The following is a 22,593-nucleotide window of genomic DNA, read 5'->3' as shown; positions in this document are numbered from 1 at the left end:
TGAGAAACAAATTTCGTTTGTCAATATGAGAAACAAGGAATTTCCCCTTTAATTAGTATTAATTGGATCATGTTAAATATAGAATGGCCTAGTCAAAAAATAAAAAATAAAAAAATAAAATAAAATTATAGAATGGCCTATGTTAGGTCTTTGATATTTGTATCTTTGATTCACTTAGACCTTAGTTTATGATATATCTTAATCCTTTTTGCCTTCTGATTTCCCTTAATGCTTATTGCTTTCGACCAACTCGTATCAATAAATTTTATGCAGCAACAAGTCACCTCCATTGTATATTCGCCACACCTGTATTGCTAGTAAAACTTGATTGAAGCACTGGTCCATAAATCTGAGACCCCCCTTGGCCATCCGAGCTTGACCCCCACCAAAAGCAACACAGTAAAGCATGAATTTCATCACTGAAATCATCCGAGATTTTTAAAAATACTCATCACGTATGTAGGAATTGCCTGTGCCACCACTTGGACAAGTACTTCTTTGCCCAGCTTTGATAGTAGTTTCTCCTTTCACCCATTCAGCTTCTTCCATATTCTTTCCTTCAAAATTGATACTTAATACTTCGATTCTTTTTTGTAGGCACACTGTATTTAAACAGCTTTAATAGGGGTAAGTGCTTTTCTAATATAGATTGATCAAATAGTGTGAGTTATAGTCGTCATGATACAAGATGATAATCGAAATTCATGACTGTTAGAATCAGTTAGCAACTCTTGAACTGTCAGACATGCCTTGTACTAGGCTCTACAATCATTCTAATTATTCATTATGCCTTTAGGTAGCAAGAATCAACAGCACTAAAAGAATCGAGACTAGGGTATAAGGTCAGGATTTTGAAGTTCATGAAACGGACAAAGATGCTTCAGCTAATCTTGTTAAAAATGAGATGACGTCATCTGAAGATCCTATTGTGTAACGAGCGCTGGTCCGAGTTCTCCCCACAGCACAGGAGAAATAGTCATCTTTCTTAAGGTCCAGCACGTTCCAGGAGGTCTTCTCTGATGATTGCTTCCGTGAGACCCCACCGTTGCTATGATTTGTCATCTTCTCTGAGTTTGGGGTTGAACGTTGAGTCTTTCCATGTGATGCTTTTGATCCACCTCTATTGGCTGGAGGCTTTGGTGGTGGTCTTTCAGGAAACTTTGAAGTATCAAATGCTTTCGTTCTTGGGTGGTTCCCATTGTCAGAGGGAAGCTCTGGCTCAAAAAATGTGTACACATCTTCATCCTAGACACAAGAAAATAACATCTCAAATTAATTCCAGTAAATGAACTTTATTATCTGAAGGCTGGGGAGCCCTGAAACAGATTGAACATGCTTTCTATCATTTTAAGCATTATTTGAAGCAATATGTCAATTTCAATTAAAAAAAAAATGCAAAATATATGCACACAGGGTTCTGTCAAGTGTCAAGTAACACACAAGAGGATTTAAAAAAAAAAAAAAAATGCAAAATATATGCACACAGGGTTCTGTCAAGTAACACACAAGAGAAGACTCTAAACAATGTCAAACGCGGACTAATTCTGTGCAACTCATTTATCAGCCAGTTGCATGGAAACATTAGTTGTTTCATAGTATGGATAACAAGTTGCCCACAACTGCATTTTTAGTCTTCAGCGTAAATGTAAAGAGGAAAATGACAATATATGAAACAGGGTAACCTATTGAATGGGGAAAAAAAAGGCAAGTGGAAGAACATTACATAATTCAAATAAGAAGACCTGAAACAGATTAGAACTGGAAAGGTTCAATACTAAAATGAAAAGTTACTAGATTTCCTTGAGTTGTGATTTTTGGCTTCTCTGTCGGGCTGGGACTGAGTCAACATGAATGACTTGGATGTGACAATTAGTACACTGAAACATATATCCGTTGGCAATACAGTTTCGCTCAGATGAGAAGCAATCATGCTAGCAATAATTATTTCAGATCTATTTAAAAAAAGGAGTGTTAGGAAGAAATACATAAAATTCATTCAAAAAAAAAAAAAAAAAAAGAAATATATAAAAAGAAAACAAATTGGTTCTATACACTAATAGGTGAGGAATAAGGAGTGAAGTTCCTTAGTAAATGGGCAAGGAAGTTCAACCACAAACTACTCATGAAGTCCCCATCATACTTTGTTGCATGAAAGAATATGGTAAGCTATATAAACATGTGAGAGAGAATGGAGGGACAAAGAAACAATGAACACGAGTGCTCACAAGTTCAATTTTGGTGTTTTCCAAAAAATTGGAAGGAAGTGGAAAAGTGAGGCATAGATGTCCTCATCAAGAAAGAGTGATGTGAAAGGAGTTATTAAAACTAACTATAAGAAAAAATTGTGAAATCAGAGAACAAGTCGGTGGCAATGGCCTCAAAAATAGTTCTTCTTAATATAACTTGATGCTTTTTAGTATTTCTTTTTCTTCCCTCTTCTGAAGTATTTATAACACCTTGTTCTGTCTTTACGCAATCACAGACACAATGAACTTTTCTGTCGCCTGTGCATGCTGAAACCCTAGCTTCTACAAAACGCATCTAACTTCTATGCACCATCAACCTATTCATGACTGGGGTTTAAAGCTTTGGTTTGCTGATAGACTTCTACGTATTAGATAAGGGCATTTTAACCTTATTTATCAAGCTTGAAAGGGCAAACAGGTCAATTCACCATTCTTTAAATAAGCTTACATGAGACTAAGAACATTTATGATGGGGTTGCATGGTTCTTACTCAATAGCCAATGGCTTGACTTTATGGTGATGTAGTTTAAATAGATACACAAATAGATTTGTCTCAACTTGTTCCCATAAAAACTTCAAGCCTCAGATAGTGACACCCCTTGAGTTCTTTGATCATTGGCTTTAAGCAAATCAATCATCATACTTAAAAGATAGTCCAATGAAGAGTAACACAACAAATACAAAAATATACTTATAGATTTGGTTGACACTGAGCAACTTGTGACCTCTGGTAGTCATCTAAACTCACCAAGTACTCATTTAATGTGTAACTTACTTTAGCCGTCTAAACTATATATGACCAGTTACCAAAATATTGGTATGTGATATAAGTCGATTCAATCCTGCTATCATTACTTAGTAGAGAATAATAGATTGAACATGAATATCACACTCATCCTGTTTTACTGCAGGAAAGCCAATAATGGCAATAAACAGCACCAAGGTGGATCTCTTGAACAGGAGGGTTTAATGAAGGGGCTGTTATGACTCAAAGAATTAAAAATCCAGTACAATATTTCTTTTCCCCAGTTACAGCAACTAAGAAAAAAGCTGGGATCAAAGATTTGGCTTTTACCTTCTCCAGAAAATGACCAATGCATAAGACATAATCAATGGGTGATTTCAATGGTTTACTGTGCACTATCTCCCCCAATATGCGATCAATAGCAGAGCCCTGCATTCAGAAGCACAAATAGAATATACACATGTAAAAATGCCTTCCCACAAATGGATATCAATAAAGCAATGACAAATAATTTTAAAAAAAAAAGAAAAATCACCTTTGTAACACCAACTGGTCGAACCTCAACAGACCTACTACCTTGAACAACTTCTACAGATGCATTTGAAATAGGGCCAGTCCAAAGATGCTGCAACATATCTCTTGCTTGCAATCTTCCAAACTCAAAATCTGCAGCCGAATCATATACATAAAAAAAAAAAAAAAAAAATACAAAAAAAATAATAATAAAAAAAAAAAAAAAAAAAGAAAGAAAGAAAGAAAAAAAGAAACATAAGTTTTGAAGAAAAGGAAATCCTGGAAACCTAACTAGGGCATGAAACATACCAGCATATTTGTAATTCCATACAAGGGAGGTATCACGAAGCTCAATAGTCGAACGAGGAGTTCTTTCCTTGAAATACTCAAATACATGCTACACAAAAATCAATCAAACAGGTGTGATTATAGAAATTAGACATTATATATATACATATAAAGCTCAAAAAAGTCTGAAACGTTCTATCATTAGGCAGGGACAGGAGGTAGTACATATACACTGGGAATCCAATCCAGATTCAAATGCTCAGGCATTGTTGTCATCCAATCTCCTCTTCTTGTATGCCGTAAGAACATCCCGTGCTCTGCTGCCAACCACATGTCATAGTCCCCAAAATTCTAGACAAATAAGATTAGAACCAGAAATATAGATGTTAGGATTGAGAACCATGTCCAATCTCGTGCCTAACATGATGACAACTTGTTCCTCAAATATTAGCAAATTGAATGATGTTCTACTCTAGCTAGAATCAATGACTCAAAGAAGCAGGAGGGAAAAAAAAAAAAGAAAAAAAAAGAGAAAGAAAAAGAAAAAGAAAAAAAAAAGAGTTTAGGATAAGTTAATACATTATCTAAATCAATTCTGCGACTTCCACTGAGGATCACGATTGTTGATTTTGGGTCATTGCACAGCACACTCAGAGGACCATTCAGCTCTGGATGCAATTTAAAATTCATGTCTTTCACTTGGTCTCCACCCCTTCTACCAGGAGTATCAATTGCTTCAGTCAAGGCAGCATTAAATCCCTGAAATTAAGAAGACACGTCAGTAAAGTCAGCTGTAGTAACTCAATGATAATTCTATAAAACTGTTTACATCAAATGGTTATGGAAGAGATGGACTATATAAAGATGGACCTCTCTAAAAAGCAATCATAGAATAATTGAAATATAAATCTCAAAAGGTACTCTACAGTTAACTTCTTGATGCTGAGCAAACGATTCCCATTGACTCAAATGGTCTATAGACTAATTACTTCAGCATTGACTACAAAGGAATAGCATTCTGAAGACACGACACATGAGGCACTTCCAATTGACTTAGGAAAAAAGTAGTGAGCTTTTATTAATTAAGTCCATTTCTGTGGGTGGCAGGGTTGGAATCAAAAACAAAAGGCTTTATTAAACTCTTTAGAGAAAAGGAAGCTGAATCTAGGGGTGTCCCTTTAAAAATGTATAGAGCAAGGAACATAAGAATAGTTACTTGTATAATACTCCCTTTGTCCCTCTATTAAGTGCTGGTAGTCCTAATCGGGTGTACCAATTAAGTGCCTATTTCTTTTTATAGAATATTTTTGAACCATTTACCTTTATGTCCCAATTTAATTCCTCAGTATATCCCAAGATTCCCACCTACTTTTCCTTTTTGTAATTATTGCACTGTACATTGTCCCTTTTGGTTTGTACTTATGCACATAAAACAAAACAAATTAATAAGTTGGCAAATATCTATTTGCTTTAAAACTCGTGGAAAATGAGAAACGTGTACTAACTAGTGGGACGTAGGGAGTATAACAATTAACATGTACAAATTACATTAGCTTACAGGCAGAAATTGATCCAATTAGCAAAAACAGCTAGAAACAAACTTGCAGCGAAATTAACCAAAAAGGAAAGTGTAAACAAAATACAATACCAGTATGAGTAGTCGATTGCTACAATTCAGGAAATTGTTCACAGCACAGTCAACTGGAAGTACAGGGCGAATTTGTGTTATCCTCAATTGAGCCTCTACAACTGTGTCATTCAGCTCACTACAAAACAGCGCAACAGTTAAAATGATTAACAATCAAGTCAGAATTTAAGCAAGCTCAAATTCCCAAATTTCTTTTTTCTTTTTAACAGCTGGAAAAATGCAGTACAGAGAAAAGAGGACAAGCTGTCCTTTAATCACAAAAGCAAAATTACAGATTAAACCAAAAAATTTGTATCTCCCTAATTGAGTAACTTGTAAAAAGCCCCAGCCGTCTTAGCGCATAACAACACTAAATATGGTACTTTGTCCCACAGCAATCAGAACACAAGGAAGCATTCATAAAAGCATTGCAACACAGAAAATCCCTCCATTGTCCTATTTCATTGACATGGGCAGATTCAAGGGCAATCTGCCCAGGAAGCGGCCTGCACCGTGAAAAAAAATCCTAAATAAAACTCTCATTAATTTATCATGGATAAAGTGGTCCTTTGCTTTTACTAAGATCTCATTTGAACCTATTCTTCTTCCTTTTTTCCTCATTAAACTTCATTAAGAGTTTTTTTATGTTATGCATCAGTTTGGAGCACATTAGCTAGGAGGAATGCAGCACATCAAAGAAATCAGTGTTTCAGAACAGCATTTCAATTACCAGGACAATGATAAGTATTTATCAAACAACAAAGATTTTCACCACCTCATCTTTAGAATAATTGGAGGAAGTTGCAAGTGTACATTGAATGAATTTGATGCCCATGGAAATTTAACACTAGTAATAAACTAAAAGCATAAATGAATCTATATTCACATACCTTACAAAAAATTCAGCCCACTCCTGAGCAGTATGCTCTGTAACATGTAAAAAGTTAATTTGGTGCCTTTTCTCTCTCTCTTCATCTGACATGTTTAAGGCTTTACCAATTGCAGCAGCTACCTCTGTGATATTCCACGGGTTTACCAAAAGAGCTCCAGCTCCTAAAGATTGTGCAGCTCCAGCAAACTTTCCACATAAAAGAATTAAATTGAACTCAGCCATTAAGGACAAGAAAAAGGAACACAGCTTTGGAAACAGCCTATCAAGAATAAGGGAAGCATTTTCTTATAATGCCTACATTGGCAGTTCATTCGGTTTAGCGAATGATAAATTCAAACTTCCAAGGTATATCCTTACATCAAAAAAAATTTCATGACTAGTTTCAAAATGCATCTTTCTCACCCTTTTCTTTTTAAGGAAACTTCTCCCTGTGTGTGTGTGTGTGTGTGTGTGAGTGTGTGTGTCTGTGCTCGAACATGCATTTTGTGAGGGTACCAGATCAAATTGGAGTGTCTAAAGGAAAGAAAGGCAAAGCAATACACGAGTGATACAGCTGTGAGGCACATATTCAGAGGCTAATCACAAGTTTCATTACTGATAATATTCAGAACTAGACTAATTTTTAGACTATGTGAGATTTCAGCCCTCATAAGCGTATACTTGGAATTCAATGCATATACTTGGAATTCAATGAATATTAACCAACAAAAAAAATATCATGTGTTTGATATGACAATAATTTCTGCTAAAATGGTCAAATCAACCTCAGAAGTGTCCATCCCCTTTGTTTCCAGTAAAATGAAATGTCAGGGTTCATTATGGTACATGAGGCATGCATATAATATTATGTATCTATACAAATCTTAGGACTTACCTCACTAAGAATGAGCACACCCTTTTTTTCATCTTGGCAAGCCACAAACTCATAGCTGACCAGATTCATGCCATCTCTCAATGAAGTGACCAGTGCTACATCTGTGAAGAAATGGTTTGTAGTTAGATGGTAGCTGAAACTTGACATAAACATGCAGTTAGAAGGTAGCTGAAAATTGATATAGTAATCCTCCTTACTCCCTAGTGCCATGTGAGCTAAGAGCTTAGCAGTAGTTCCCTTAGAACTACGAGATAAAAAAAAAATAATAAAAAAAATAAAAAAAATAAAAATAAAAAAAATAATTCTGATCGAGATTAAGGGTTGGGTGGGAGGATCAAGTGTATGTAGCATTGTTGTGCATTAGATATAGATCTCAATTTAACTTAAATAAGTAGCAAGATAGACATAGTAGACATGTATATTACTGTGAGTTCAGGGTCCTAACCAGACCAAGCAAAACTGTTAAACAGCTCGGAATATATTAAGGGAGAATGAAAGAAGGAATATGGAGGAAATTGAGAAAGGAAAAGTAACCAGCAATATGGTATGCTGCATTTTTATAGTTTATCTTATTTGGTATTGGGAGAGTTCAATCCTATCAAATGCTTGAAATATAAAATCAGATTTATCTGAACAACTGCATCAACAATGCCTTTCTCTTGATCTTCATCTTCAATTAACCCGTCCGTAACACCATGTGTTCTATAAAGTTCTGTGGAAATAATTACAAATTTTTAGAAGATAGGCTTAAACCTAAAGAAACACTTCTGCCTAAAAGCGTAATATGTTAAACGAATGCAAAACAGAGCCTCAACTGTTTGCCTTAGTCCCAGTTCACTTGTAAAGGTGCAGTATACACCTGAATCCCCTTGTCTTGCTCTACATTATGCATGCAATGAGAAGAAAGTATGCCTAGATGAACAGTCATCATAAAGGAAGGCGAGATGATTCAATCAATGTCAACCATGCCAACCAAATTACTGTAAACCATGTTTCAGGATAGTACAGCAAGTCTTAGACTTTAGCAACAAAATCTGGCTTCTCAACCAAATATTAAATATAAAAACCTCAACAAACACATGGATAACACGTGGAGATAAAAATTTAATACCCAAGAAAATTTAAATACTTCAGATGTCAGTAAGAGACTTGTACCAGTCACTGCATATAGAGCACAAAGGGCATGGAAGTCCAGAGAACGATCCTGCAAATAGATCATACACCTACTTCAGCTTTGGGTAAAAACTAAACGCAGAATAATTATATGCCACAGATGTATCCAGCAAATTAGGCTAAAGAGATTTCACAGGGTCATGCCCAGCAATTCCATTTAAAAAAAGAGACAAATACAGAAATGTATGCTTAAGTGGATACACAAGTTTTAATATTTCCAATAAATAGTATTATTTCCACCCCCAACGAGAAGTTTATGTATGCTGCACATAGTTGTGAGTTACTGCAACCACCCAATCCTGGCCAGCACACAACTATACACCACATCGACCAGGTATACACAGGAGCACAGTAACTCACTGCTTGCTACTGTAGATTCAGCTAGTACATGTTTGTGGTCAATGGACATTCTATATAAAAAGTCATATTCTATTTAAAGATGAACTAAGGCTTCAGAAGATGTTAGTAGTATCCTTCTTAACCAAAGGGGAAGGCATCAAGTAATAGAAATTTCTCACTTCCCAAGATGCAAAGACCAACCTCAGCATGACAAGTGATAACATATGAATGGCTAATCAATATTTGAAGATTTAGAAGATATCAAACCTAAGGTTGCTTGTAGATAGACCAAATTTGGCACATCAAAAATTTTCTTACGTTTTACTCGAGGAAATTATCAGTACATCACTTTCACAACACTCTTTTCTTTCTTTCTGAAATCCTCTTAAACACTTTTTAACGAGAGGATTGCCAGGGGTAGCTCATGTGTGTTACCAAGCAAGGTGTGTCCATTCGAGATATACTTGTATGTTTGAGTACTTTGATTTTGTCCCTCTAGCTGATAATTTTTACGATGGTCATAACCATATCTCTTTGATTTAGACCTACTGAACTTAATAAGATTTTCATTGCAATTCCAAAGTATCCCTAAAAAGTTTTACCTAGTCATCGATGCCTTCTCAATTATCATCCAGTAAACCAATTAATGTCACTTTGTTCAATTGGGTAACACCAACAGAATCTAAGCAAGAAGCACTTCTCAATTTTGGTACTTAGTCATAGGACAATGTAAGGAACCTACAACCTACTCAACATAGATGGTGTACAACATAGACAGAGAATGAATCATGGGAAAGCATATCAAAGTAATCAAACCAAGTTAAGAAACAAACAGCTTCTGTATTGTGTCCCACTCTAATATATTTAGTCAGAATAAATTCAATGTCATTTAGAGAGACCAGCAATGTGAAATTTCTATCCTCTGTAACACAATAACAACATGGTTATTAAGGACTGGAAATCCAACAAAAAGCTTCACTCCTTAGTATAACATTGATTACATTGTTCCTGGTACCCTCAAATGATATAAATCATACAGAGAAATCAAATAATGAATATAAATACTACACAGATATTGCAGGTGTATATAAATTTTTCACGAGATAAGGCCACAAATATTGCATTTTTACAGAAAAACAAAGCATTTTCAGAGTTTAAATTGGGAAATAACAAAAAAGGAAATAGATTAGATAAAAGGAAAAATTAGAAATAATAATCCCAACTTTCATGAATTTTTCTTGAATAATCCCAACTTTGGATTATTCTGGAATAATCCAAAATTTGGGGGTTCTTCTTTTTCTTCAATCCCAAATACCGGTTACTAGTTGAATGAGTTAATTTTTTATTTTTTTTGTTAAAGTGACACGTGTCACAAATTAATTGGTTAAAAAAAATATTAAAAAAAAAAACCAAAATTAAAAAAGAAAAACCACCCAAAAAAAAAAAAACACCAGCAAATCACCCAACCCTCCACCCCTGCTCACCGGAACCCCCATCCCCACCCACTGCTCAAACCCGAAACCTGACCCTGACCCTCTCCCACCCTGGAAAACACCATCTCCACCCCCTATCTGACATCCCTCATCCCGAAACCCCTAACCCCAGCCACCGAACCACTCTTTCCTTGCTGAATCACCACCATGGACCTTGAAACCATCACCGAACCACCCTATCCTTGCCGAACGACCACCACCACCACTATCTTCACTCTCAATTCAATTTTCTCTCTCCTCAACTAATAGACCCATAGCCCACCGACCAACACTCCCAATCCAACCTCCGATTGTTTCCTGAAAATCATCTTCCTCATTGTTAAATGACCACTTTACCGACCAAACAACCACCATAAATAGGCTGCCTTCACCCCACAACTCTAATTTCTCTCTCCTATACCCTTTCACTATCAACAATTCAAGTGGAAAAGGAAATCACATCTGAAATTTGCAAATGGTGGTGGTTTGAGTTCTTAATTTCTTTCTTCTTTGAACAATTCAAGCCCAATTTTATGGTCAGACAAGGGTGGTGGTGGTTTGAATGAAGATGGTGGGTTGCGACTGGTTAGATGTTGTGAAATGAGTGCAATGGCTGGTGGTTGGTGGGATGAGGAGGTGGTTTGAAGAGTTAAGGAATTAGTGTCAGTGGTGGACCAGAGGTGGTTTGCAGAGTTGAGAAATTGGTGTCAATTTTCTCTCCTTAACCAATAGATCCATAGCTCACCGGACCAGGCCAGAGGGGAAGCCAACAACGGGTTTTTATTGGTGGTTGCATGGGGGTTTCGGGGAGGGGGGATGGTGGTTTAGATGGTAGCGGCTGGAGCGGCAACACTAGTGGAGGGGGAGGTCCGACAGTCCGACGAGGGAGGTGGCTGGGTGGGCGGCCTGCCGGAACTCTTAGGGTGGTTGGGGTTTTGGCTGGGTGGTTTTTTTTTTTAATTTTGGTTTTTTTTGTTTTTTTTTTTTGGACCAATTAGGACTTGACACGTGTGAAGTGACCTGATATAGTAGGTCATTGACTTTTGTTGACCGATTAGGGATTGAAGAAAAAGAAGAACCCCCAAAGTTCGGATTATTCCAGAATTATCCAAAGTTGGGATTTTAGCAAAATTCATAAAAGTTGGGATTATTATTTGGAAAATTTGTTAGAAACAACCTTTTAAAGTGTCCACTTTATTTAAAACAACCTTTTAAATTTTTTTTGTAACTTCAAACCACATTATAAATTTTTTTTGTCAAAGACAACCTAATGCTACTTACCGGCATTGACTCTATTTTTTCTGGTGTTGCCCACGAGTGGGCGAGACACGTGACCTCTTATATTGCTTAATAAACCCCTTTTCCCTCCAATTAACTCTTATCAAAACCTCTGCTTCTCTCTCATTCCTCTTTTTCGATCAATAGGAAAAATATTCTAGGGTAAATTTCTCGAAAGCTATCTGAATCTGGGATTTCAAGTTTTCAACCAAGCAATACATCAATTTCGAACCAGGTATCGTGGTTGCTATTGTTTAATTGTTTGTTTCATTTTTTGTAACTGGTGTTTTCGAAAATTAGGGTTTTTTCCCCCAAATTTTTGAAATCGAATTAATTGACAAAGGATTTGTCAATTATGCAGCATTTATCTGTAGGATATCAAATGCGCTTGTGGTATCCCTGTTGCTAAGAGGACCTTGTGGACTCATGATAAAATTCTACGCTTGTAAGTTTTACAACAATGGAAAGAGGATGCAACACGTAAAGCGAGTTACCTGGGCTTTTGTATTATTCAATAATTGACCCTAATTCCCTAGAAGATGACACAGCTTTCTTCTTTACTTTATCTTTAACCATGGCAGCAAATGTAAAATAAAATAAAATAAAATAAAATAAAAATAATGAAGAAGTGAAAATAGGAGAAAGTTTGAACCTTTAAACTAAATTGCATAAATGAATTCTTATTGTATTTGGGAACTCTTCGTTAATGGAAGTAGCAGCAGTAGAGAAGAATTGCAGAGGGTATTGATGGTGAACAGTGATTTTTGTCTCCAAAATTGAATGAGAGAAAAGCAGAGGTTTTAATTAGAGTTAATTGGAGGGAAAAGGGGTGTGTTAAGCAACATAAGAGGTCACGTGCCTTGCACACTCGTGGTCAACACCGGAAGAAATAGAGTCAACGCCGGAAAGTAGCATTAGCCATTAGGTTGTCTTTGACAAAAAATTTTATAATGTGGTCTGAAGTTACAAAAAAAAAATTTAAAAGGTTGATTTAAATAAAGTAAACCCTTTAAAAGGTTGTTTCTGATAAATTTTCCTTATTATTTCTAATTTTTCCTAGATAAAATCCCAAATCCCATAGCAACTCAAGCATCTTATCAAGGATTACTGATACTACATACCAAAAAAAAAAAAAAAAAAAACATATTAAGAATTTAAAACATACCAAATGATGTATAGGAACACGTGATAAAGTTCCAAATCTCCCATTAATGCGTCCGACTATTTCATGAACTTGACTTGTAAGTTTTTGATCTGCAAAAAGATTAAGAAAATAAGAGAAAACATACAAAATACACACCAGAAGGAAGTCATGGAGCAATAAAAAACATAAACTTCAGAAACTCATGGAGCACAAATAAAAATCAGACAACAGTATAAAAATACAGGACAAATCGGATAATGATAGATGTTCCAAATATACTTGCATTATCTCTAGAAAAATGGCATCATCTTTTGCAATATCACAATAAAAATAATAATAATGATGAATTAGATATATAAATAAATAATTACAAGTACAACTGATTCTTTTCCATGGTAGCTTTTTGTATATCTCATTTCAATAACACAAAATTTATCAGGAGTAAAAACACTCAGAAGTCATGCTTGACAAATATGCATGGTACGTCCATTAGAAATTTGACAAAAAGGATTATCCATTGGAAATATGTTAACTCCTAGATGACACATAAGCTAACAAGCGGAAACTTCATAACACCATCAGCCTAAGCTACATGTGTCAACCTATAATAGGACAATAAGAAATACATCACAGTAAAGGACAATTGATACTTTTCACTACTTACCCAGAAGATATCACCCCCAACCTCAGCAATTTTTTACCATTGAGCTGAAAGTATTCTGCTTATCATCATATCAGCCCATTTAGGGTAGTGTACCATACTTAGTAAGGATAATAAAAAAAAAAAAAAAAAAAAAAAAACATAATAGTATCCCTGGTATGGCTTCTTGAAGGTACTAAAGTTAATACATAATGATAATTTAAGCCAGTCACATGATACACAGCTGAACATTACATAAAAGCACACGGTATAATTAACTTGATGGCAGACATCAATCAAACAAACCATTCTGTCATCATGTTGAACAAAATCTCAACCAGCATAAATTACAATAGTAACATTCAACGTATGCATGCAATAACACTTCATTTCCACATTGAACCTATAAGAACTTAGAAAATATTATAGTAGAGAGGACCAGTGGAGTAAATATGTGCCAATATCGCTATTATCCATATATAATGCTTGTTCTCCATTAAATGCGAAAATTCGTTAAAAACACCTTATAAAACAAATTTTTTGTGAAAATTCAACTTATAATTTTATTTTATTTTTTGTTAAAACAGACCTGATTTCAAAAACTTTTTGTCAAGACCGCGAAGACCACCATACAACCAACTCTTCCCCTTACCCCCTACCCGGCAAAACTCTAGAAAAGTCCTCCTCTTCCCCAAAACCCCTACCCCCTTCCCCTCAAAACCCTAGAAACCCCTTCCCCTCCCCGCGAAACCCTCAGCCACACCGCCCTTCACCTCACCACCGAAACCCTCAGCCACCCCTTCCCCATTCCCCACTGAAAGAGATGCGAGAAGGAGAAAGAGAGGAAAGAAGGTTTCATGGGTGGGGGAGGAAAAGAGGTAGTTGTATGGTGGTCTTCATGTAGTTAGAGTGCTGGTTTTCCGAGTGGTTAAGGTGGTTTTCAGGCCGGTGAGGGGCGGTCTCTGGTTGGGTGGGTGGGTGGTTTTTGGGTGGCTAGTGTAGGGTTTTGGGCCGGTGAGGATGGTTTCGGGTTGGTCGGCTGGTAATGCGGCAAAGCTAGTGCAGGTGGCGGTGGTGGGGTGATGATGTAGGGGTCAACGCCGGAATAGTGGGTCAACAACCATATTCTGAGTAAAGGCGACAAAAATTTTGAAATCATATTTGTTTTAATAGAAAAAAAAATTACAAGGTGGTTTGTGACAAAGTTTGTATTTTATAAGGTGGTTTGTGACAAAAATTTTAATTCATAAGGTGGTTTGTGACAAATTTTTCTATTAGAACTATACAAGCACATAATTTTGTGTATATGTGAGTGCCCACAGACATATATGCATATTTACACTTTTTTTTTTCTTTACTTGAGGCGTAGGGGGGGCAGAGGTGTTGTCAGAGCGGGAGCTTACATTCAGGAACATCTGTTCTTGTTGGAACAGCAATTTGGAGAAGAACAACTCTATCCCGCCAGTAAGGATTTTCCTCCAGAAATTTTTCAAAGGCGAGTATCTTTTGTGGAATTCCTTTTATCATATCAAGCCGATCAACACCTAGCATTACCTGCCAAAGTGAAATTCATATAAAACTAGAATGAAAACTTGTGCAGCATAGTGATAAATTGACACAATACAAATAGACGATTAGGAAGAAGATAATAAGCAGTAGCAGCCTAGGATTGGCATAGACATACTACAAACCAGGTCCCAAGATAAGCACATATGCACTAAGTACCAGACTGATGAACACTGCAGCAAAATATTGATTAGCCCTTTTCAGCACCAATTACATTATCAGTCTGGCATGGTGTTATCTGATTCACAAATTCCCCCGCCACTCAGCCCCAAATAATGATCGGAAAACTTTAAATCAATACATTATACAGTGCACTAGTATAAGTTTGAGAAAGTTAACTAAACTGGGCAGTGAATGTTGTTCCTGTACCCATCTATGCAGCAGACATACTGCATTCCAGAGTTCCAGGTAACACCGGCCTTGTGATAGGAATGTATGATTGATACTGAGTTTTATTATCCAATGGCATCCTCAATACAAAAAGTACAACTTCTCACAATGACTATTATCTCTACCACCAAAAAAAGCAATCAATTTTGTTGGCAAGTAGCATTCAAGCAATAAAAGCTGGGTGGAAACAGAACAGATCTTCAAAATTAGCAAATGGAGGATTTATCCATATCCGTCTACAAAATCTCACCAATCACCTTATGTGTTTAAGTAATTCCTCTTTGTTGTACATTAAAGACATCTGAATCTCAACATATAACGTGGAATCTGGACCTATCTGGTTATTCATTTATATGAAACACCTATACGATGCCATTGATATCAACTGATTAAACCAATCAGATTGTAACTCTCAGCTAAAGCTAAATAACAGCTTATGCTAGGAAATGAGGCTGTCTACTGGACTCTACTCTGTCTAAAAAAATTGTACTCCATAGCTCTCTTCTATAACTCTGTAACAGCTTATGTTACATTGCGAGTAAACACCCTTGTTTTACAGCAATTCTTTATTACATACTTCATCAAATCTTTATGCTGCACTTGATACTATTTTTGTTGTACAAAAGAGGTGATTCCACACAAATTCATTAACTTCATCGAAGTCATTTAGAAAAATACAGGAGTTGGAAGTCACCAAAAAATTAAAATGTTATAAATGATACATTCACAAGAAGACACTGAACTGAGCTCGAAATAGACAACAGCCTACCTTCCGACCAGCAAATCTTTCCATTAATTCCTTGATATGCTCTTGAACTTGAGGAACTTCAAGTGCTCGAATGAAACGATCAGAATCGATCCCAATAGGAAACTGGAAATTATCAACAGAAACAAGAAAATTTTTATGAAATGAAATTAGACAACATCAAAAAAGCATGATATCAGCCAACTCTAAATCAACAAGCTAATAAAAAAAACATATTGCTTTAACATACAGCAGCCACACGGGTCAATCTGCCTTGATCATCCTCTACACCTTCCGGTGTGCCTTCAAGCCCAAGAATACGAGTGCAAGCACTAACAAAGTGCCTAGCATAATCATAGGTATGAAAACTGCAAGGAACAACATTGATAGTAGAGTGAACAAAATTTGAACAGTAATGCAACTTGAATGCTGAATCTTTATAGTTTAATCACTTAAGTCAATATGTACACATAAGTATCCAGTTGATGCCCAGATATAATTTTCTGCTGTCAAAGATACATTTAATAATGCACCACTCCAGAAGACCAGTTTGTGAACATATAATCTACAACCAGATATTTGTAGAACTTCCGTACACACTCAGAGCTAATAATAATAGCATGGCAACTATCGTTATACATGTGAACGTATATTCCCCTTAAAGCCAGTGATGTACAACAACTATTTGACAAAATGAGCTATATGTGACTACATATTTAACAATATTCAAATTAGCATTTACACTCCCCAAATTATTAAACTGATGAAAACTAGAGATATCAACCTGTTGGAATGCAACTAAAAACACTTACTTTTTACCAAGATACAGTTTTTTGCACTAAGCCAGGATAGATTTTTTACTACACTATAGTTATGCAGTGACTTCTTTGAAAACCGGCCCCTTCCTCTACTCCTACTTTTGCTTTTATCCATGCTGAAGTACCTTTAAAACCAAGCTCTGATCATCGTAAAACTGCTTGCGAAATATTTTCAGAGCCCTACCTAGGCTCGCTGGAGTGAGCAACTCTCCAGTACAAGCATAAGGGTGAGCATAGATAACTACTTATCCGAACCTAATTAGCGTAGATAATGAATGTTAAACCCGCTTATCCAATAATAGGGTTTTCTCGCTTCTTCCTTAATGGGATTTGTTATTCAAAACTAGCTTCTCCCATACTTCTGTTTAAGGTTCTTTAACTTTCTTTCAACGATAACGAGTAAGCAAGGATTGGAGAAGTATACTTGAGTCGATTGCTACTAGTACGTATTCATGGCCACCGACTCCGGACCTGCTGGGTTGGATGGCCGGGTTAGCACCCCTCGTCGCCTCTGTACTCAGTCTTGGTCGGAACTCTTTGTATTAAATTGTTCGGTCTTCCTTTTCGTTTCGGGATTGGAGTAGGTAAGGGCAGCGGGACCAGCAAAGACCGAAAAAAACCTAACATACTAGTAACAGACCGAAAAGGTTTGTGAGGTTCCTGCTGTTCTGTTCTTGTTGCGTACTGGCAAGATGTTATAAATAAAATCAACTAGGGTTGGGAAATTGGATTCCCTTATGAAATGAAAGAAAGCGGCAGCCGCCCTTTTCAACCATCAAAAAGAACAGTACCAGCACATAAAACGACTTGCTCTCTGGAATCAAGGGCGCGGAATCCGTCATTGGCAAAAATATTATTTGGTTATGCGTTGTGCGAGATTCCAGCCAACCGAGCAATGAATACTGGAAAAATTTGCAGTTTACCGTCCCCATTTGGTCTTACCTGATTGGCAAAGCACTGCTGCCCCCTGTGGGAGTCCGGGCCGTGGAGCCAAGTTCTTTCCCTAATAGGGAAAGGGGAGTGAAAAATAAATTTCGGATCGCCTAATTCAATAGCTCAAAAATAGGTGAAGGGTGAAGTTCGCCCTGTGACAGTTTAAACGCTCTCTAGAAGATAGCTTACTTCGAATTGTTCAAGGAGAAATATGCCCTAAACCAGATCTAAGGCATTCCGGTATTCTAGATCTCCTTACCTTTGGTCTCCTCAGCAAAAGACGAAGTCAATTGATGAAATCATGGGGGTTAAGGCTTTGGAGGTCGAAGACCCAGTAGTAACTGATGAAGCGATTGATGCTTCAATTTTGAGTGCGGAGAATTCCTTGGAAGATCTTCAACAACAATCTGCGATTAGAGAGAAGTTTGCGGGAGCCAGGGGGAAGGCCTTCAGGCCGCTGGTTCCAGACTTCTTTCTTGTATCTGCAAAATCGAGGAAATGGCGATTTTGAAAATCACTTATTGGTTTTAAAAAAAAGCTTCAATTTCCTTTTCTTTATTTCTTTCTTTTCTTTCTTTTTCTTACCATCATGAAAAGGGTTTCAAAGGCTTCCATTCTTCTTCTTTTTCTTTCGAAAATGGAAAGGCTTTCAATCATATGTTTGCACGAGACACAGCTCCCCCTCTATGCGTGTGGGATCGAGCCATCTTTTAGTTTCTCCCCCAGAGTGGTACGAAATAGCGAGCAAAAAAATTGGGGTTGGGGGGTCGCGTTCCTTTTTGCTGTTTTTTTAAAGCAGAAGTTCACCTGCTCATTTAGGGAAAGGAATGATTGGGGGGCCGTAGGCTTACAGCACAAGGATGGGGACGCTACTCCTGCGAAACATTCAGGCGCTCCTTTCTTCTAACTCCATGGTCGGTAAGCCATCCATCGTATCGGATGACTGCTCGGCAAGTCTTAATAGCGCATGCGCTATAGCAAAAGAATCCTATCAAGTGAATGAAGCAACCATAAGATCATGTCTTAAATGCTTAAGTCCTCCATAAAATGTTACTTCGTACCATACTTAGATTTCACCAATTATGATACACTAAAAAACCTTTTTTTTTTATTTTGGTGTTTAGAGAGCCACAACGGCGGTGGTGAGAATGGAACCGGAAGGGAAGCTCTAACCACTTGAGCTATCTTTCAATCTCACACTAAAAGTCCTGTACTAATGAATCAATGCTATGTAATAAATAATATTTAAATATAAAGTATTTCAAAAAAAAAAAAAAATACAATCACAACACAATTTCAAGAATGTGATTACTTATTTGCTTATTCTGAAACTACACAGCATTCAAACAGAAGCAAGCACCAACAACAACCCAATAAACTGTTGTGTAACAACACCAAAACAGAAATGAGTTATGACAAATTGACGGTACAAAAATTCAAACTATGAGCCGTTGACAATTTATAGAACAGCCATCCATCCAATGATTTTTACACTACATCCTATTAAACTCCAGTTACATAACATAAGCACATATTAGGACCCAATTCTTTTGTCAATCACAAAAAAGGGGTTCCGAGACACCTAAATTTAGACAATTTACTTATGCACATATGAATAAGGAGTATAATTCATTTGTTGAAATATTTTCTTTGATGTCTTTAATTACACTCTGTTAATTACACATTATTAACCTTGGAGGTATTTATATCTTCTCTTCAATTATTAATGTATATTAGTATATGAAATATTGGCACGCATCACGAGCATAGAGTACTACTGAAAATATTATTAAAACAATTCTAACAAGATCCAACGTCACTGTGTTTAATTATAACTATAAATCACAAAAGGTAGTCAAAGCAGAATTTATGAATAGTGTCAAAAGTCAAAATGAGCCAATTAAAAAGAACGCATGAAGTAGATGATATAAAACTAGGATCAGATTCAAACTTCTGATATATATGACACAGACCAATAAAAATCATAGCTTGTGCATGTAAAAGATATATACAGACAGCACATTAACAAAACATAGTGATATATAAAGGATGACTAACCCAACCAAATCAGCAGCAAGAACTGCACGGAGCAATTCTGAACGAGATGGCAAGGTTCTGTGGATTTCAGAGGAAGGAAATGGGGTGTGCAGAAACCATCCAACTTTCATATTGCTGTTATGCTTTTTTAGGCACTCTGGGAGGAACATGAGATGATAATCATGACACCAAACAACATCACCTTCTTCATAGTGCTGATTTACTACATCAGCAAACATCTGATTCGCTTTCTTGTAAGCAGCAAACTGAGATTGAAAACTTCTTGTGGTAGCAAGCCTATCCTCTTGAGGTAGACCAAGATAATGAAAAAGAGGCCACAATATGTTGTTGCAGTAACCATTATAATATTGATGCACTATCTCTTCATCTAGAAAAACAGGTATACATCTCTGCAATCACATGAGAAAGCTCATAACGAATAGCACAGTAATACTAAATGTCATGCAGAAGGATTCCTCGCAAAGAAAGTTATGCAGTAAATATGATCCAGTAATCAATTAAGTAACAAACCTTCTCTGCAAGAGCCTTTGTGAGAGCATTTTGTCCGACTTCATCCGGAACATTAACACCAGCCCATCCAATCCACCTTGCCTCAAATTCCTTTACACCTTTTGCAAATCATTCAAAATTCTACTTAATAATTAAACTTTAGAAAGCTTCCTACAACATAGTTCCATGCACATAATTTCACAATTTACATTGATCAAAATGAAAGTGTAAGATTACCTAAAAGAGCACTAACCAGCCCTCCAGCACTAATTTCCAATGACCAAGAGTCTTCACCTCTCCTAACAGCAGATACTGGTAAACGATTGGCAACCACTAATAGTCTTTGGGTAGGACTTCCAGCCACAGCATCTGCCAAGTATTTTTCTACATGCGAAAAATCATGCCCACCACCAGGCTCGGGGCTATTGTTATCCGAGAATTCATTGTTAGCCCTGCTTGTTCTCTTTAACTGCCTCAGTTCAAGTAGCCTGGATATTCTACTCGACGGTACATTTGAATTACCATTATACTTGTTTCCAGGCATATGCTCAATCTGTAACCCACAAAGAATATAATATATAACTCACCCCTACGAAAATTACTACATTTATAACCTGAAGCAGTAAACATTCAGCTTTCATTGATATCTTATTAGTCCAAAATCAGCACACATAAGCTGTTACATAAGAAATTCTTAACTATTTAATTAAGTTTGCCCTCTTGTGCTTTCAACAAGTATCAGTTTCAGCATATAAGAAGACCTTAATACAACAAAAAAAAAAAAAAAAAAAAATACTCCGTAGTGAACAGAAGATAAACAAACCAATTAAATTAGAACAACCCGAAATAATTCGATATGCTCTAGACTCGACCACCCATTAAACGGGTTTACAGGGAATCATTACTATCACAATATTCTCAATAAAAAGCTCAAACATACAGTTGAAACAAAACATAATTCACAGCACTTATGAAATTTAAAACAAAAATTGAAAATATAACTGTAATCACACCAATGATCAATAAAAACAACAAATGCCCACCACATAGAAACACCTATAAAACAATACCCATTAAACTAACATCCAAAATAAACCTCTAATAACCCAAAAAGAATCAAAATTCAAGTAAAAAACACAGGCCCACCTCAAAAAAATGCACATAATATAAAATTAACAATGCCAAAAAACTAAGCAACCAAAATTAAATTAATTTAGGTCTCACCCTATGAGTCAAAGCGCCAGAAATTGCTGTAAATTAGTTTGATCAATTCAACAAAAGTTGAAAAATTGATCAAACCCCAGAAAAATTGAAGAACATTCAAGAATTGGGAACCGAATATAAATTAGTGGGCGTCAAAAAAAAAAGAAGAGAATCTGGGGTGGCAGAGAAAAAAGCAAAAGAAGAGAGCATAAACATAATATGAGAGGAAATGGGATCCTCGTGTAAGCTTTATACGGTTCCAATGGAAAGAAGCCATGCATGAGATACCACCATTTTTATTTTTATTTTTTTTATTTATGGAGATTTTATATGAATGAATTGAATAAAAATATAAAATTGATTGTTTCCGGGAAGTGTGTTATTGTTATGTGACGTATACATTTTCCATTCTAGGAGCTTTGATTAACAAAATCCTAATTTTAGGTCAATAAAAAACCCCTTTTTTTAGTATAATTTGTTTTGCTTAATTTGTACTACTATGTTGGAAATTATACTGCCATAAAAATGTGAAATAGCTAAGTGAAAGGTATGTGCTCTGCCCCCTTTCTTCAACAAAAAAAAAAAATGAATATACACAATTTGTCATATACCTCATACTCGTTAAATTGGGTTGGTTAAATCATATTAGACAAAATAAATTAATAAATAAATTGACAAGGCTCGTTTTCCATCCATATTTATTATTATTATATTATTATTATTATTATAGTTATTAATGTCAAGTCAAAGTTATTATTTATAATGTCAAGTCAAAGTTTGAATTAAACATGAATACATGATATATATATAGTACATCTAATGATGAAAAATGAGGATTTATGTATGATATGTCATTATTCCAAATCTCTCCATCCTCCTTTGTACCCTATATTTCTCTTGTGGCTCCTTTAGACCCAAACAAATTGATGTATTTTAGCAATGATATTACCGTATTTATCTTTTTAAAGTTTTATAGTAAAACCTTTCAATTTAAAGTTTAACATTTGTCAATGCACAATTTATACAATAAATTTTTCTAATTATCTCTTAATAAACTTTTATAGCACTTGGATATTAAAAGTTATACCGTATACTGAACTGAAAAAATCAAAATATCACGTGAATATATATTTCTTTAATTATATCACAAAAGATTCGGA

General features: G+C 35.9%; 1 protein-coding gene across 1 annotated transcript; it reads right to left on the bottom strand.

Moving 5' to 3' along the window:
- Positions 1 to 622: 622 nt before the first annotated feature.
- Positions 623 to 21,975, bottom strand: LOC110737865 (alpha,alpha-trehalose-phosphate synthase [UDP-forming] 1-like). The gene is made up of 18 exons (XM_021918215.1): positions 21,455 to 21,975; positions 20,468 to 20,783; positions 20,252 to 20,349; positions 19,742 to 20,130; positions 16,183 to 16,300; positions 15,957 to 16,058; positions 14,635 to 14,785; positions 12,613 to 12,701; positions 8,341 to 8,389; positions 7,186 to 7,286; positions 6,310 to 6,497; positions 5,441 to 5,558; positions 4,372 to 4,551; positions 4,018 to 4,143; positions 3,814 to 3,901; positions 3,527 to 3,657; positions 3,322 to 3,420; positions 623 to 1,245 (listed from the first exon to the last, which is right to left on the bottom strand). Exons 2-18 carry the CDS (start codon positions 20,772 to 20,774, stop codon positions 859 to 861), a joined length of 2,721 nt encoding a protein of 906 aa, XP_021773907.1. The 5' UTR covers positions 20,775 to 20,783; positions 21,455 to 21,975; the 3' UTR covers positions 623 to 858.
- Between the last annotated feature and the right edge of the window lie 618 nt (positions 21,976 to 22,593).

This window comes from Chenopodium quinoa, unplaced genomic scaffold (genome assembly GCF_001683475.1).
Source record: "Chenopodium quinoa cultivar QQ74 unplaced genomic scaffold, ASM168347v1, whole genome shotgun sequence".
Taxonomy (NCBI): domain Eukaryota; kingdom Viridiplantae; phylum Streptophyta; class Magnoliopsida; order Caryophyllales; family Amaranthaceae; genus Chenopodium; species Chenopodium quinoa.
This window is presented reverse-complemented; position numbering and strand designations above follow the sequence as displayed.